General features: G+C 42.0%; 1 protein-coding gene across 1 annotated transcript; it reads left to right on the forward strand.

Moving 5' to 3' along the window:
* Window positions 1-18,834: 18,834 nt before the first annotated feature.
* Window positions 18,835-19,233, forward strand: LOC138877322 (uncharacterized). Its single transcript, XM_070156922.1, has one exon. The coding sequence runs from the start codon at window positions 18,835-18,837 to the stop codon at window positions 19,231-19,233; it is 399 nt and encodes a 132-aa protein (XP_070013023.1).
* The last annotated feature ends 295 nt before the right edge of the window (window positions 19,234-19,528 follow it).

Genomic DNA, 19,528 nt, shown 5'->3' on the forward strand with positions numbered 1-19,528 from the left:
CCTCCACCTCCTCCTCCTCCAAGTAATACAAAAAGCAAAGGAAAAGCAAAAATGGACGATTTGAGGGGTATTCGAAAGAAGAATGCTGAGAACACAGAAGCTTCAGATGGTCGGAGTACCCCGACACCAAATGACCTAGTCTTGAGGTTGGAACAAAAGATATTAGAACTACAGGGAGAACTTGAGCAGGTCCGCAACTTTGCAAACTTTTCACTCACCCTGAATGTCCCCGACATCAACCAACAAAACACAAAGAACCCAGCACCTCCCTAAAACACACCAAACCAACATCCGTAAAACCCTCCTCCACCGCATCAATACACAACCCCACCCCAAAATCTCAATCCCCTACCAATACCAACTCCTCCACAACACCACCATCAACCAATTCATTACCCACCAACCGCCACTTATCATACTCCCAAAATACCCCACAACCCATTCCTAACCCTCAAAACTCTGCCAATGACCACCATTACACCTAAGCACCTAGTACTCACCAAAACAACCCCATATACGTGGAAACCATGCCTCACTCTATCCAACCAATCTCCTATACCCCATAATCCTCCGAGAAGGACCTAATCATTAAGAACATGGCTGAAGAACTCAAGAAGCTGACAAGTCGAGTTCGGGGTGTCGAAGGCGGCAAGGAATAGAAGGTTTGAACTATGAAGACCTATGCATACAGCCAGATGTCGAACTGCTAGAGGGATACAAACCTCCTAAGTTCGATATGTTTGATGGTACATGTGATCCTAGGGTTCATTTGAGGACCTACTATGACAAGCTTGTCGAGGTCGGGAAAGACGAAAAGATCCGGATGAAACTCTTTATGAGGAGTCTTACTGGAGATGCTTTGTCCTGGTACATCAGCCAAGATCCCAAGAAATGGTCCAATTGGGTGGGTATGGCGTTGGATTTCATGGATCGGTTCAGGTTCAATACAGAGAATGCACCAGATGTTTTCTACATCTAGAATCTTAAGAAGAAATCCATCGAAACTTTTCGCGAGTATGCTACTCGTTGAAGGTCGGAAGTGGCCAAGGTCAGGCCATCTTTGTACGAGGAACAGATGAACAAGTTCTTTGTCAGAGCACAGGATCCGTAGTATTATGAAAGATTGATGGTTATTGAAAACCATAAATTCTCTGATATCATCAAGCTTGGGGAAATAATTGAGGAAGGTATCAAAAGCGGGATGGTAACGAATTTTGAGGCATTACATGCCACAAATAAGGCATTACAATCAGGCGGCATATCAAAAAAGAGAGACGTTGGGGCAGTAATAGTGGCTCAGGGCCCAAAATCTCTACTTACATATCAAACACCTCCACTCATATATCAAACACCTCCACCCGTATACCAAGCATTACCACCCACATACCAAGCACCATAACCCACATATCAACCTTCATCCTCCAGATATTCCCAAACAGCCACTGCATATCATACCTATAATTTTGAACTATCTCATTTCCAATCGCCTCTAACTCACCAAAATTTTCCAAGACCACGACCCAGTTTTGACCGTAAGCCACCGAAACAGTACACTACTATTGTTGAACCATCGACTAGCTGTATGAAAGGCTGAAAGCAGCTGGTTACATCACTCTTATTCCTGCGGTGGCATTAGAAAACCCATCCTAATGGGTTAACCCAAAACCTGTGCATACCATTCCGGTATAAAAGGGCACACCATTGACGAATGCCGAACGTTGAAAGATAAGATCCAGTCATTAATTGATAACAAGATCATATAGGCGAAGGAAGCTACGCCCAATATCCGCAACAACCCCCTCCCTGATAATAAGGGTGGCGAGATACATGTGATAGAAACGAAAGAAGAGTGGGATCTTGAGGGGTAAATTGGGCTTATTCGGGAAGGCGATGACTTTAAACTTGCAATCACACTCACTCTCATTGTTGTACAGACTCAGGCAATAATTGAAGTTGAAATAACTACATCAGTTCCGTTTGAGGTAGAGGTAGCTCTAACTGTGGCCACCCCTGTTCCATTTGAAGTGGAAGTGGCCACACCTTTCACGGTGACATATCAATCACATCTCCTTTCGAATCAAAAACAATACCCTGGGATTATGTTGCCGAGGCGGAGAAAAGGGAAGGCAAAGATGGAGGAATCTGATGCTGCACAAGGAATGACCAGGACCGGGAGAATCTATACACCTGAATACTTGAGAGGACCAAGTAAGGTTGCTGCTACCAAATAGCCTGTCATTGAAACAAGACCAGATGACCTTTGGAGGAAAGTGCAAGCAAGGGAATATTCCGTCATTGATCATTTGAACAAAACCTCAGCTTAGATATCCATACTACCGCTGTTGCAAAATTCAGAGGCACATAAGAATTCTTTGATGAAGGTGTTGAGTAAAGCTTATGTACCCACCAATATCACCTGCGGAGAGATGGACAATATGGTAGGACAGGTGCTGGAAAGTCACAAGATAATATTCCACGAAGATGAGTTACCGCCTGAAGGGTTGAATCACAACAGAGCATTGCATATCACAGTGCAATTTGAAGACAATTTCATTGCCAGGGTCTTGGTTGATGGAGGTTCAAGCCTCAATATTTATCCATTGGATACTTTGAAAAGACTAGGCAAAACTTCCCATGAAATACGGGCAGGGAGCATGAATGTGAAAGCTTTCGATGGGTCCCAAAGGGCCACGATTGGAGAAATTAATCTTTATCTACAAATGGAGCCAACTTCATTCGACATTGAATTTCAGGTGCTCGACATATCAGCCTCGTACAATCTTCTGTTGCACTGACCACAAATACATGCCACCGGGGCCGTGGCTTCCACACTACATCAAGCCGTGAAATTCGAATGGAACCATTAGGAAGATCATTCACGGAGATGGGAGTAACCATATTTACACCAGTCAAACCATCCCGATTATTGGAAATAAAAGAAGGTTAGGAGGAGAAACCTATCATCATATTGAACGTGTCAATGCCGTCGAAAAGACAAATGGTGGAGCAATAAAATAGAAAGCATACTGGCATGGTCTGGGTATGAACCTGACAAGGGGCTTGGGAAGAATCTGAAGGGTATTACTAAGCCAATACAGCTGAAGCATCGTGGTACTACCTTTGGGCTCGGATATTATTATACATGGCAAAAGTATAATGATTGGTCGCCTCCATGGCGTGAACCTTATTACCCTCTCGAGCAACCAGTGCCATATCTGGATCAGGCTTTTTACCAAGCCGGCATAATATGGGAAACTGCAGAAGAGGAAGCATTAGCCAGGCTGAGGAATCTATTCCTGGAGGATAAGGACATGGACTACAGTGCAATAATTGAGGAGGAGGAGGAAGAAGGCCTCACTATTCAGACTGCGGAGAAGGGAGTTGTTCTCATGAACTGGACTGTCACACCATCCCAGGCCCGCCTAGTCCCTGGGTAGCTTGGCAGATTTCATTCTTATAGCCATTCTAGGCATTTAGGATTTTCCATAATTTATTTTTTATATTTACTTTTTCAAAATAAATGCTCGATTCATCGAGCCATACCCGTTTGGATGTTTTAAGTATTAATCAAATGCATTGCTCTTTATTATTTATTGTTATCTTTCATATTTTTTTAATACATCGTTATTGTTACTTTTTCAGATGAACCGGTGACTGTGACATGTAACGAGGCAACCTAACATGAGAATAGTGATTCGGATGAAGAAGATGAGATATCTAAGGAAGTTGTGAGGAAAGTTGAAAATTTTGAGAATAACCCTAAGTAAAACCTAGACAAGATAGAAGTAGTAAATTTGGGGGACGCCGAGACCATCAAGGAAACTTGCATCAACATTCATTTATCGCTGACAGAGAAAGAGGAGTACATCCGTTTTCTAAAGGAATATGAGGATATTTTCACATGGTCATATGATGACATAACTGGTTTGAGCACGTCCATAGTGACTCACAAGTTGCCTACTAACCTATGTGTCTGTCGGTGAAGCAGAAACTCAGAAACTTAAAACCAGATATGAGCCTGAAAATCAAGGAGGAAGTTACTAAGTAAATCAAAGCCAAAGTTCTCAGGGTTGTTGAGTTCCCAACATGGTTAGCTAATATTGTGCCAGTACCGAAGAAAGATGGGAAAGTCAGAGTATGTGTTGACTATCAGGATTTAAATAGAGAAAGTCCCAAGGACGATTTCCCACTGCCAAGCATGAACTCCAATCTTTTGTAGATTACTTCCTGGGTTATCACCAGGACTGGATGGACGAAGAAGACGTAGAGAAAATAGTTTTTATTACACCATGGGGCGTATACTGCTATAATATGATGCCATTTGGTCTAAAGAATGCTGGGGCTACCTATATGAGGGCCATGGCAACCATCTTCCATGATATGATACACAAAGAAATAGAGGTGTATGTGGACGACGTCATTATCAAATCCAAGAGGGTCGCGAATCACATAGCAGATTTGAGAAAGTTCTTTGACAGGTTAAGGAGGTACAATATGAAGCTGAATCCCGCAAAGTGTGCATTCGCGGTTCCCGCAGGAAAGTTATTGGGATTCATCGTCAGCCGTCGAGGGATCGAGTTAGATCCGTCTAAAGTCAAGGCTATTTAGGAGTTGCCGCCACCTAGGAGCAAAAGGGACGTGATGATCTTCCTAAGACGTCTCAACTATATCAGTCACTTCATAACACAGTCCACAGTCATATGTGAACCCATTTTCAAGATGCTGAGGAAAGATGTCGAGACAAGCTGGACCGGGGATTGTCAGAAAGCTTTTAACAAAATCAAGGAGTACTTGTCCACACCACCAGTTCTAGTCCCGCCAGAACCAGGACAACCTTTGCTACTCTATCTATATGTGTTGGATGGAGCCTTCGAATGTGTTCTGGGACAACATGACGAGACAGGAAGAAAGGAGCAAGCCATTTATTACTTGAGTAAGAAGTATACGCCTTACGAAACACGGTACTCTCTACTAGAGCGCACTTGCAGTGCTTTGATCTGGACAACCCACAAGTTGAGAAATTACTTCTGTGCCTATACCACCTACCTCATATCCAGGATGGACCCTTTGAAGTACATAATTTAGAAACTCATGCCAACTAGGAAGTTAGCCAAATGGCAGATACTGTTGAGTGAGTTCGATATCGTCTATGTAACTTAAAAGGCGGTCAAAGGGCAAGCATTGGCAGCTCATCTTGTTGAAAACCCGGTGGAAGGAGAATATGAGCCCTTGAAAATGTATTTTCCTAATGAAGAGGTGTCTTTCGTAGGATAGGACATTACCAAAGCATACGACGGTTGGAGGATGTTCTTTGACGGAGCTGCAAATTTCAAAGAGTAGGCATTGGAGCAGTTTTGGTATCAGAAACGGGTCAACACTATCCGGTGTCTTCTAAACTCAGATTTCTCTGCACCAACAACATGGCCGAATATGAAGCCTGTATACTAGGACTCAATATGGTGGTCGACATGAATATTCATGAGCTGTTGGTAATCGGTGATTCAGATCTGCTTGTACACCATGTACAAGGATAATGGGCCCCCAAGAATTCCAAGATATTGCTGTATTTGCACCATGTGCAGGAATTGAGAAAGAGGTTCATGAAGATAGAATTCTGACATGTACCTATAATTCAGAATAAGTTCGCCGATGCGTTGGCCACTTTATCATCTATGGTACAACATCCAGATAAGAACTTCATTGATCTTATCCCGGTGAGGATTCATAATCAGCCATCATATTATGCCCATGTTGAAGAAGAAATAGATGGAAAACCTTGGTTCCATGACATCAAGGAGTATTTGGCGAAAGGAGAATATCCGTAACATTCAAGCCACACTTAGTAACACAGACTCCGGAGATTGTCCAATCATTTTTTCCATAGCGGAGGAAATTTATACAGGAGAACTCCTGATTTGGGACTGCTAAGATGTGTCGACGCAAAAGAGGCTTCTAAGCTACTTAAGGAAATACATGCTGGGACCTACGACTCACATATGAATGGTTTTGTCTTAGCTAAGAAGATAATTAGGGCCGGTTACTTTTGGATGACCATGGAGACAGACTGCATCTAGTATGTCCGCAAATGTTACCAGTGCCAAGTGCACGCCGATATGATAAAAGTGTCACCAAATGAGCTCAATGCAATGAGCTCACTTGGCCATTTGCTACCTGGGGAATAGATATCATTGGTCCGCTTGAGCCCACTGTTTCAAACGGGCACAGTTTATTCTAGTAGCCATTGATTACTTCACGAAATGGGTAGAGGTTGCATCTTACAAAGCTGTAACCAAGAAAGTCATCGAATACTTTGTTAAAGATCGTATTGTTTTGCTGATTCAGAGCTCCCGAGTCTATTGTCACTGATAATGCTGCCAATCTCAACAGTGATCTGATAAAAGCCATGTGTGAAACTTTCAAAATCAAGCACAAGAATTACACAGCCTATAGACCTCAGATGAATGGAGCTGTAGAAGCCGCCAACAAAAACATCATGAAAATACTAAGGAAGATGGTAGAAAACCACAAACAATGGCACGAAAAGCTTTCTTTTGCTCTATTAGGATACCGCACTACAGTGCGCACATCAACCGAAGCAACTCCCTACATGCTGGTTTATGGTACCGAGGCTGTCATTCCAATCGAGGTAGAGATTCCTTCTTTAAGAATCATACAAGAAGCTGAACTCAGCGATGCAGAATGGATAATGAGCCTCTATGAACAATTGGCCCTCATAGATGGAAAAAGGATGAACGCAGTATGTCACGGTCAGATTTACCAGATCAGAATGTCTAGAGATTTCAACAAAAGGTCAGACCAAGGCAATTTGCATCGGGACAGTTAGTACTGAAGAAGATCTTCCCACACCAAGATGAAGCCAAAGGGAAATTCTCACCCAACTAGCAAGGTCCTTACATGGTTCACAGGGTGCTGACAGGAGGAGCACTCATACTTGGAGAAATGGACGGAGAAATTTGTCCAAAACCAATCAATTCAGACATAGTCAAAAGATACTATGCTTAGACCATTTACATTTCTTCATCTAATGTAATTGAACTACGCTTGGCCTAATTCCCATTTAAGAGGGGATACGTAGGCAGCCTTATGGGTTCGGTCATATCATAATAAAATTTCCATTTTCCCTAAGATCAAAAACTGGGGTAGAATTTTGAGGAGGACCCTCAAAATTCTAGAGCAAGTCCAGCCAACACCAACGTATGTCAGACGGTCAGAAATCGGTTAAGAAACTGGGGCAGAATTTTGAGAAATATTCTCAAAATTTCGAGGAAGGATCAATAATGCTCGTTACTCGCGAACAACCTAAGGATCATCTACCAAACTGGGGCAGAATTTTGAGAAGGACCCTCAAAATTCTAACACGAGGAAGCGGCAATGTCTCTGAAATATGTTACAGTCACTAGTTCATCTAAAAATACTTGATATTTCACTATGTTTTCTAAAATAACTCTATTTTTATCAATAATTGCATATTTTTCGAAAACTCTATTTCTGTAATAGCCAGGTGTTACCCAGGGAACTCGAAAAGGCGTTCAAAATGGACAAAGCAAGGCCAGCAGACAGAAGCATGAACCAAACTCCCCCTCACAAAACTCACAATTTTTTCTTTGAACGCAGGCACATTTGATATAGCGATAGCATTCGCAAACATGTATACACAAAGCAAAATCACTATCAAATAGGCCATCAGACACTGAATATGTCTCTAGCTAAGAAACATACTACTCTTATTTGCTACTCGCTCTTTGCATGGGACTAAGCCTTGTCCCGCATATTTGCATGAGGCTAATCCTTGCCTCCCTATTTGCATGAGGCTAATCCTTGCCTCCATACTTGCATGAGGTAATCCTTGCCTCCATATTTGCATGAGGCTAATCCATGCCTCCATATTCGCGTGAGGCTAATCCTTGCCTCTATACTTGCATGAGGCTAATCCTTGCCTCCATATTCGCATGAGGCAAATCCCAGCCTCCATATTTGCATGAGGCTAATCCCTTGCTCCATATTTGCATGAGGCTAATCCCTGCCTCCATATCTGCATGAGGTTAATCCCTGCCTCCATACCTACATGAGGCTAATCCCTGCCTCCATATTTGCATGGGGATAATCCCTGCCTCCCTACCTACATGAGGCTAATCCCTACCTCCATATTTGCATGAGGTTAATCCCTGTCTTCCTACCTGCATGAGGCTAATCCTTGCCTCCATATTTGCATGAGGTTAATCACTGCCTCCATACCTGCATGAGGCTAATCCCTGCTTCCCTACCTGCACGAGGCTAATCCCTGCCTCCATATTTTCATGAGGCTAATCCATACCTCCATATTTGCATGAGGCTAATCCCTGCTTCCATACCTGCATGAGGCTAATCCCTGCCTCCATACCTGCATGAGGCTAATCCCTGCCTCCATACCTGCATGAGGCTAATCCCTGCCTCCATATTTGCATAAGGCTAATCCTTGCCGCCATATCTGTACGAGGCTAATCCCTGCCTCCATATTTGCATGAGTCTAATCTATGCCTCTCTGTTTGCATGAGGCTAATTCCTGCCTCCATACCTGCATGAGGCTAATCCCTGCCTCCATATTTGCATGAGGCTAATCCATGCCTCTCTGTTTGCATGAGGCTTATCCTTGCCTCCATACCTGCATGAGGCTAATCCCTGCCTCCATATTTGCATGAGGCTAATCCATGCCTCCATACCTGCATGAGGCTAATCTCTACCTCCATACGTGCATGAGGATAATCCCTGCCTCCATACTTGCATGAGGCTAATCCCTGCCTCCCTACCTGCGTGAGGCTAATCGCTACCTCCATATTTACATGAGGCTAATCCCTACCTCCCTACATGTATGAGGCTAATCTCTGCCTCCATATTTGCATGAGGCTAATCCTTGTCTCCATTTAAATTTTCGCACAAATACATGTCTGTAGCATCTCTTTATCTGCGGGTGACCAGCAAGCAACTGCTATTCTAGAAGGAGCGACCTCGCTCTAGTTCCTTCAAATTACCTCAAACCTAACCGTTCACCATAACCGCTTTTGCATCTCGTGTCCGTTCTTGCAATGACTTCATCGGTATATTCCGCCTATGAATCCAGAACTACATGTAGCTTGATTCCTGTAAAACCAGGGATATGTAGGCAGCTCAAAGACCAGATTCCAGCCTCTGTCTTTCAAAACATCCTTTTCGGTCAAAATTTACCATTATTCTTTACCCAAAAACTCTTTTCATCCCTCCCGGGTAAAGAGGGACAGTTGTTGATACCCAATTTTTCCCTCATATTTTTTTTAAATATACATATATACTTCTAAAATAGTGCATATACATCATCACTTGGTTTTAAGACATATACAAGCATTTTTCATAATTTTTAGAATTTAAAAGAGTTTTAAAGCAATTTATTTCTATATTTTACTATATAAATATTCGTTAATTGCATTGCAAATTATTTTATTTATCATTTAATTTCATCATTTACATCCAGATTAGGTTTTAAATACTTTAACATATTTATCAATTAAAGGCTAGAATTGCACATTTGCAATAATAGCCCATATATACTTATAATTGTCATATTCATGCAATAAAATAAATTTTAAATTTTTACAGTGTTAAATAATTGTTGTTAACCATTTTTTATGCACAAATAATATTTTTACTATTTTATTTATTATTTTACAAATTATTTTATTAATTAAAATACGTATTTAAAATCTGGCCCCATTTTTATTTAATTTCGGACATAAAGCTACCCAAACCAACCCAATACTAGCCCAATTTTTAACCACTTAAACCAGCCCAGAAACCCCAGGCCCAATACCCATCTGCCCCAACCCAATACCCGGCCAGATCTTGGCTGTTGATCGTTTTGATCAATGGCCCAGGTTTTCCCCTTCCTAAATTAAACTAAATGACTTCCCCCCTCCCAAAAAAAAACCTCTCATTTCCCTCACCTCCCCACCGTCACCTAATCCTCTCATCTCTCAAATGCTCTCAAGTCTAAACCCTAATCGGACCTCGCCGTCACTCATCTATGGCCACCCATGGTGGTTTCTCACCACCCACAGGCCTCTAATGGTTTCTCTTGTACTGGTATCACCATCTCCCGGGTCCTCAAGGGACCAGAGTTAGTCTACTTGCTTCTATGGCCCTTTTTCACCTGTCTCGGGCTACTCCGGTTTGATTCCGAGTAAGATCTTCCTATATCGCCTTAGATCTATGGGTTTCTAAGTTTTCTTCTTCACCTCTGTGTTGTTCTTCTCGAAAACCCTAAATTCTTCCTTCTGAACTTCCTAGATTTGTACAGACCTGAGATGTTTGGACCTATTTCATATGATTTTTTACAAAAAAAACCTTCTGATTTTCACAAGGATCTTCTGATTTATGGTTTTCCATTTTCGTAAATTAGGGTTTCCTGAAAATTTCCTTTGTAAAAATGTTTGATAGTTTTGAGTATTTGATCTTCTGCTTCTTATGTCTCTTGACTGATTTCGTAAGGTTTGTCTAACCTTAACTCGTTTATACTAAAAGCCTAATTTTTGACATTTTTGTTTGGTTTCTGAGTTACTTGTGTGCTGACTTTGTCCTTGCTTTAGTTCTTGTGATTTCTCTTTAGCCTAATTTGATATCTCGTGATTTTTATTCTAATGTGCCTTCACTAAGGTTTTTAGTTCGACTTTTCCACTGATTATATGTGTCTACCTTCATTTTTTTGCCTATTCATGGTAAACTTATATTTTTACCCTTAAATCAGTGTTAATTTGGATTCTCGATTTATCAATCTGTTTCCTGACTATTCCTTTCTTGCCTTATTTGAAATTGTCTGTGATACTTGCTAACTCTTTGCATGATTCCTTTCCTTAATTAAGGGAGAAAACTATGCTGAATCTTCATGTAATTGATTCTGAAATTCCTTGATTACTAATTGTTGATTGCTTTACCTTATTTCCTTAACTTTTGATTACTATATAAACTCCCTCTTATTTTATCTTCTGGATATGAACAATAGTTCAAAATTACCACTTTTATACTCTAAAAAAGGCTCTCTCTACTCTCCTTGCTACTTGTGATCTCTGTTATTCTAGCCGCCTGCAAGCCAAGGCTGGAAATTGCACAATACCTTTCTCACATCTTGTGTTTTTCATTCTTTAACTAGGTATGCTTCTGATTAATTTTAAGAATCAAAACCTATGTGTTTACTTACTGCTTTAGCCCATATGGCTTGAGTCCATTCTTGCCTTTGTTTACTGCTTACTCAACATGCCTAATACTGCCTATTCAAACCTGTGATTAGCATGTTTTCACTTTACTTGCTTGTTTGCTATCCCGTTTAACATGTCTACATATGTAACTAGCCTGTTTGACTGACTACTGTTTATCTAGCATGCCTAAACTCTGCTTCTATGTAATTAGCATGCCTCCACTTGTTAATATTTGCCTAGCATTCTCATCTAAGTCTTTGCATGTTCTACCTCACTCCTGCTAAGTTAGTTGCTCTCCCTAGAATGGCTCCAACATGTTTCTGCTGTGATCTTTGCTGCATGTCCTGCATTCTACCTACTAGTTCTATGGAATCCCCTCAAAACTTTATGTATTTTGTGGTTTGTTTGCTCCATTAAGATGTACTCTCTATGTTCCCAATCCCTCTTCCCTTGTGTGAAGGTTGCTTTCCAAAGTACTCCCTAAAACTATTTGTTCTATGACTTATGTTCTAATTGCAAAATTGTTTCTTTACACTTTCCTCAAACTGTTTTATCACTAATGGTTTTTCAGAAATTCTTTTCAATGCTAAGACCTTTCTTTAAAACTCTTTCAAACCATTATGCACTTTCACTTACTCCTAGAATACTAGGTCCTGCCCCTCTGGTATGTGTACTGCTTAGAGACCCTTGATATCTCTTTGATCTCTGGCATATCAGGGCTGACACTTCCACACTGCACAATATTCAGTTGTTTTTTGAGAAAGGTCTAGGTTTGAGCACTGTCCGGGATCCTTGAGGTCCTTTGGGAACTCTGACACACCTAGACATGAAATTGGCTATGGAACTATTGGGCATTTGAGACTACTAGATGCTTGGAAATTATTTTGGGCCTACTTCAGGCTCCCTATAGCTTAACTTCTTTTCTGTTTATGTAATTCATTCAATTCTTGGTCTGTAATAATTAACTGTAAACAAACAGTGGGGTGATTAGTGAAAAAGGGAGGGTAGTTGTATATTGTGGGTAAAATTAGGTAGATACCATGCTTATATGGTCCATGTTGATTCAAATGTGTTTTTTAGATAACATGCTTATAGGATCTGCTTTGGTTTAAATAAGTTCTGTTTGCTTTACTTCCACACAATTAGAAGTCATGCCTATAGTATCTAACTTAGCTTTACCATGCCTATGAGAGTTAAAATTAGCTTTAATAGAAATCATGTCTATAGGGTTTCACTTTGGTCGAATGAATTCTGCTTGCTTCACATTATGTTTGATTAGAAATTATGCCTATAGGACTTAAAACCAGTTTGGTTAGAAAATCAATTTAATTCATGTTTATTCTGAATCAGTTTAGTTAATTAATCTGTCCGCTCCTTTAATAAGTTTCCAACGCTGCCTCAATTAATATTACTAGAGAACATGCATATAGGATCTAAACTTCTGTTAAAAACAAAAAAAATTGTTTGTTGTTTCGTTGCATTCTTAATCAATAATAGATATCATGCTCCTAGGATATCACTATTACTCGCCTAGGCAAGCCTATAGGATGATTAAGAGTCCTGCAAATGTAAAATTGTGTTCTATTATCTATGACTGCTCATAATCAACGGGTTTAAAAGAATCAGTAGGCAAGTAGGATTCAGTTCTTTGACACATTGGTCCAAATTCAGTACTGCATATTCTTTGCTCGCATAGATGTCATGCTCTAAGTTTTTCTCTTAAATACCTGAAACTATTATTTGAGACGTGCACTTATTTGTTCTGTTTGCGGAGGTAAATGTGAGCCTTTAATTGTCCCCTCTTTAAATGCAGTCCTAACTATTTTGATTGACGCCTAGATTTTTCTCCTTTAAGTACTTCAGGATGGTCTAAAACTACCTAAATTAGAGGTCTTAAATACCTCCAGGGCCACAAGGAAAGGACGGGTAGTGCACGCATAGGATTCTTTAAAGGTTTCTAGAACGCTTTAGGCTATGACCAATGGGAGAGAATTGGGTAGTAAGGATATGATGACTACGTGTTAATGTCACGTGTAGCCCCTCATTGAGGAGTGATTACCAGGCATTGTGTGGGTATGATATTGTAGGTTAACCAACCTAGGACCCCTCTTTCCCAACTCTCGTTGTTTAAATAAATTTATTTTTCTTTATAAATGTGCAACTTGTTCAAGCCTTTTCCCTTGTTTCATTACTTGAATAGTATATGTGATTAGAATGTCAAAACATGCCTTTACTTGCAAGTACGTGTTAAAACTGTTTATTTGTTAAAATGACTAATTCACATAGTTTAAGTTCGGTCGGGACCCACCGTTGTGGACCGCGAAGGGTGCCTAAAACCTTCCCTTCAAGGTTATTTCGAGCCCTACCCTAAATCTCTAGTAATGCAAAAGTCTATGAGTTAATTTCTCAAGGTGCCCTAACGCACCATAATCCGTTAGGTGGCGACCTTTCAAAATACCCAATTCCTAAAAGGAAACGAGTTATTTCCCCCATGAATGTCGAAACCCGGACTTCCCCGTCAAAAAGGGAAAAAAGAGGTTCCGACAGGTCCTAGTTAAAAAGTTTAGTTTCTTCTAGATATAAAAAACAACAAAAAAAACTCCCTTCTTTCTTTTTTGCACAAGCTAACAATGGCAGGAAAAGGAGAGGAAATATTGTAAGCAATGATGGGTGTCACTACCAATCTCCTAGGCACCATTAACGAGATGGACAGGGAAGGCGAGTAGGATACGACGCCGAGCGCCTCACCCAGGCAAAGTAATTCACCCCCTCCTCATGGGAGTGTAACCGCTTCACATGAGAAGGGGTCCTCCACATCCATGACGGAAGAAGTGTCGCCTGTAGTAAGAAAGTTATTGAAAGTGTGGCTGACAAGCACCCTAAGCAGTATACTCAATAAACCTGCTCAAGGGACGAGTAGGAGCACCATGCAAATTGACACCCCAATAACTATCAACGAGCAACACGCTCTTCCCCTAACATGTAACCCTCACACCATTATTGATGCAGGTAATGACGCCCTCATAGTTGTTCTAAAGAAAATGGAAAAAAAGGAGAATGAGTATAAAGCGCTCCGTGACTATATGAGGGAGCACCAAGAAAGAGTTGATAAGATACCAGGCACCCCGAAACTCCTGTCAAAATAGGATGTCGGCCAGTTCGTGGAACAGCTATACAGCGAGGAGGCATCCCCACATGCCATACCCAAAACTTTCAAAATGCCACCATATCGAAAAATATACGATGGCACAATGAACCCTGAAGACCATATCATTCATTATGTCACGGCGGTAAAAGGCAACGACCTCTCGAAAGAGCATGTCCTATTGGTGCTGCTGAATAAGTTTGGCGAAATCCTAACAGGAGGAGCCTTAACATGGTACTCAGAATTGCCAGCACGTTCCATAATGACGTCCATAGAAATGGCTGACAAGTTCGTCATCGCCCATGTCGGGGCCAAGAAAGCGAGAGTGAATGACATACTCGCCGTCAAACAATCACTCGGCGAAGGGCTTAGGGACTTCTTCACCCATTTCAATATAGTGAGAATGAGCCTGCCGAATGTGTCAGAAGGGATGGCGGTAGAGGCTTTTCAAAATGGGTTAAATAGGAACGGGTCAAGGGCGACCAGAAAATTATTAAGCAGACCCATTAAATACTCTCCCATCACTTGGGAAGAAATTCACAATGCTTATTATGCCAAGGTCAGGGCAGATAAAGACGAACTCAATGGTCCGACCCAACGGCTAACGACAATCCAAATGGAATCAAGGAAAGATCGTCGAAATGACATTGAAGGGATCACGTAGGACCACGCCTCAATCGGGAACGGAACCAACCATACAAAAGAGCGACCATCCAGCCATCCCCGCCAAGTCGAAGGGGCTTCCAAGTCACAAACGGGAACTCACCGAAATGAAAGAGGTATGCCTCAACTATTATCTGCTCACAATTTTTGTGTGTCTCCTCCAGAAATAGTTTACGCCCCGGAGAAGCTCGGTCCCAAGGTGAAATGGCCACAAAAGATGAAAAAAGACCCAAATTCTAGAAAGTTGAACGCCCTCTACAAGTTCCATCAGGAACGGAGCCACATGACCGAGGATTGCATAGCCCTACGGCAAGAAGCAGTGAACATGATCCACCAAGGACACTTAAGGGAGTTGATGAGCAACCGAGGGAGAGCCAATTTTGCCCGTGGACGAGAACCACATCAAGGCCCCCTAAAGCCACCCTCCCTCGCCAGCACCATCCAAATGATCATCAGCGGAGGCGATCACAAATTGAAGCAGTCGATCACCCATGAACAGTATAATGACCTTGAAGATAGTATCATCTTTGATAAGTCAGATACCCACGGTATGACCTTTCCTCATTTCGATGCTCTTGTTATTACTTTACGAATTTCAGATACCGACATAAAAAGAATCATGGTAGACGACGGGAGTGGTGAGTGTATTATCCACCCCCGAGTTCTCACAAAAATGAGACTCGAGGATAAGATAGTGCCTCACTGCATTACACTAACATGCTTTAACAATGCAGTTGAACAAACATTCAGAGAGATAATATTGTCCGTTCTGGCTGGGGGCGTCACCCTGGAAACAACATTCCATGTCATGAACCAAGACTCACCCTACAACGCCATTATAGGACGACCCTGGATACATTCCATGAGGTCCATCCCGTCTAGTTTATATCAAGTCATCAAGTTCCCTACCCTATAGGGAATATTCAGCATCCCCGATGAGCAGAGCACAGCTCAAGAATACTACCACATCGCCCAAGATTGCACATACACTCAACAGTTAGGAGTGGAAGGCTCTGGAGCATAACAATTACCCAAGTCGGGGCTGATTCTGACCAACAAATAGACGTCGTCAGAGACCCTAATGTCGTGAAAGCCACAGAGTCAATAGTGGAAGATCTCGATCCCGTCCAACTGAATGAAAGCGACCACAGCAAAAAAGCCTACATCGGCCACAAACTCACAGAACCAGGTAAATTCCATAAATTTTTAACTAACAACGACGATCTATTTTCTTTCTCCTATACAGATATACCAGGTATCCCGAAAGACATTGCACCACATAAGTTGAATGTCGATCCACTCTACCTACCGGTACGACAAATCAGAAAAAATTCAATGCTGCAATCAACGAGGCCGTCCACGAAGAAGTAGAAAAATTGCTAGCCAACGGTTCCATTCAAGAGTCAAAATACCCCAATGGGTCGCTAACGTGGTCATGGTAAAAAAATTGGGAAATGGTGCATATGCGTAGACTTCACGGACCTAAACAAGGCCTGCCCTAAAGAGTCTTCCTGTTGCCTCACATCGATCAGCTCATCGATGCAACAACAAGACATGAGCTATTAAGCTTCTTGGACGCCTATTCAGGCTATAACCAAATACTCATAGAGGAGGAAGACCAAGAAAAAGCCACCTTCATCACCTACCAAAGGACGTACTGCTATAAAGTCATGTCATTAGGGTTGAAAAATGCAGGGGCGACCTACCAAAGGCCGATCACCAAAATTTTCAAAGAGAAATTCGGAAAACAATGAAATTCTATATAGATGACATGTTAGTTAAATCCAAAAGAAAAGAGGACCACATCGACCACCTGAGGGAAGCTTTCGACATAATCAGAAGATACGGGATGAAGATGAACCCCGAGAAATGTGCTTTCGGCGTGAACTCGAGAAAGTTCCTCAACTTTTTGGTGTCGCAGAGAGGCATCAAGGTCAATCCCAACCAAATCAAGTATATAGAGGAAATAACTGAAATTTTGTCCAACAAGAAACAAGTGCAGAAGCTGACTGGCCGTATAGCCGCCCTGTCGAGGTTCATCTCACGATCCTCTGACAGATGCCACAAATTCTTCAACGTTATCAAAAAGGACAACGGACTCCAGTGGAATTTCGAATGTGTCAATGCCTTTAGAGAACTAAAGGCATACTTGTCCTCACCCCTATTACTCGCCAAGGCAGAACCAGGTGAACGTCTCTTAATCTACCTGGCCGTGTCCGACGCCGCAGTAAGTGCAGTCTTGGTCCGTGAAAATAAAGGTACGCAATATCCAATCTATTACATTAGCAAAACCCTGGTTGATGCTGAAACAAGGTAGCCGTACCTCGAAAAAACTAGCCCTGTCATTAGTCGGTGCTTCACGAAAGCTGAGACCCTATTTCCAATGCCACCCCATCTCGATGGTCACGACCTTCCCCCTAAAAAGTATCTTACATAAACCCGAGCTGTTGGGTAGACTGTCCAAGTGGGCCATCAAATTAAGCAAGGACGATATAATATATCAGCCGCGAACGGTGATAAAGCCGCAAGTACTTACCAACTTCGTCGCCGACTACAACGCCAAAATATCACCTAAGGCCAAGCAGGAAGCACCCCGTACCACTCCCAAGTTACATGACCTATGGGTCCTGTACATCGATGGTGCCTCCAACACGGTAGGGTTCGGACTGGGACTCGTGCTCGAGGTCCCAACAGGCAAATTTGCCAGTCCTTACTGAGTTTGGATATGACTAACAATGAGGTTGAGTATGATGCCATAATTGCAGGACTAAAACTAGATCTCATGTATGGAGCACGGCGAGTCATCCTCTGATGTGACTCACAACTCGTCGTCAACAAATTCACAGAGACTTTCTAAATAAAAGAACAAAGGCTATACAAATATCAGGCAAAAATCCATAAGCTACTTCCCGAGTTCGACGAGTGCCAACTCGACCAGATACCTAGAGCACAAAACATCGAAGCAGACGGACTTGCCAAATTAGCAGCGGCCACCAAGAACATAAGCGGAAAAGAAAATGTGGTCACCCTCATCCGTTCATCGATAGACCAAATTGAGGTACGTACTATAAACTTGACTTAGGACTGGCGCAACCGCATTATGTCATACTTGCAGGATGGGTTGCTCCCACCTAACAAAAAAGAAGCCAAGAATCTCCGAATGCAGGCGGCCCGATACAACATCATCAACCATGAGCTATATAAAAGAATGTTCTGCAGTTCCTTTGGCAAAATGCCTAGGGCCAAACCAAACTAGATGCGTCCTCGAAAAAGTACACTAAGGACATTGCATATCACATACCGGTAATCGAGCCCTCATTAGATGCCTCATACGGGTCGTCTATTACTGGCCCACCATGAAAAAGGAAGGCACCGACTACGTTCGAAAATGTGAACAATGCCAAAAATACGCTCCAATGATCTACCAGGCGGGCGAGCACCTCCACTCTGTCATATCACCTTGGCCATTCATCAAGTAGGGGATGGACATCGTCAGAACCCTTCTAGTGGGACGAGGTAATATAATATTTCTTGTGGTTTTAACTAACTATTTTTCTAAGTGGGTATAAGCAAGAGCATTCGCCTAAATACTCGAACGGGAAGTTATCACATTCATATAGAGAAACATCATATGCCACTTCGGCATCCCCAAAGAAATCAGTTGTAACAACGGACCCCAGTTCACCCGAAAAAAGACCGCCGAATTCTTCAAGAAATGGCACATCAAGAAAATACTCTCCACACCATATCACTCTGCCGGCAATGGTCAAGTAGAATCCTCCAAATAAAACAATACTGAATATAATGAATAAGAAGCTTGAGAACGCCAAGGGATTGTGGCAGGAAATTCTACCGGAAGTGCTATGGGCATACCACACCACGCCAAAAACAAGCACAGGAGAAACGCCATATTCACTAGTCTACGGGACTGATGCAGTGATACCATTCGAATTTGGGGAGCCAAGTTTAATATACTCCAACGAGAGAGGATCAAGTAACGATGAAAGCAGAAAGCAAGACCTCGACGAGATAGATGAGCGAAGAGACATGGCCTACGTAAGAATGATAGTTCAAAAACAACAAGCAGAAAGGTACTACAACAAAAAAGCCAAAGTCAGACCACTCAAGGTAGGGGATTATGTTCTCAAAGCCAAAATACAAGCGAGCAAAAACCTACGAGAAGGTAAACTGGGAACCAATTAGGATGGGCCATACAAAATCACAGTAATAGATAACAAAGGGTCATTGCAACTAGAAAAAATTGAGGGAAAACTAATACCAAACAATTGGAACGTCACCCACCTCAAATACTTCAACTTTTGGAGATGGATGTCCTCCAAGTCATACTCTTTTTCCCTCACTCCAGTTTTGTCCTAATTGGGTTTTATCGGGGAGGTTTTTAATGAGACGACGAAGGGGGCGTCTCGGAGTTTAGGTATTTTGTTCATCGCCCCGCCTATCGACTACTTCTCCACGCTATGCGATGAAAGGACTAGAT

The sequence above is a fragment of the Nicotiana sylvestris genome, chromosome 9, assembly GCF_000393655.2.
Source record: "Nicotiana sylvestris chromosome 9, ASM39365v2, whole genome shotgun sequence".
Classification (NCBI taxonomy): domain Eukaryota; kingdom Viridiplantae; phylum Streptophyta; class Magnoliopsida; order Solanales; family Solanaceae; genus Nicotiana; species Nicotiana sylvestris.

Coding starts and splice junctions, on each gene's coding strand:
- LOC138877322 (XM_070156922.1), top strand. CDS start 18,835: ATGAATAAGAAGCTTGAGAACGCCAAGGGATTGTGGCAGGAAATTCTA.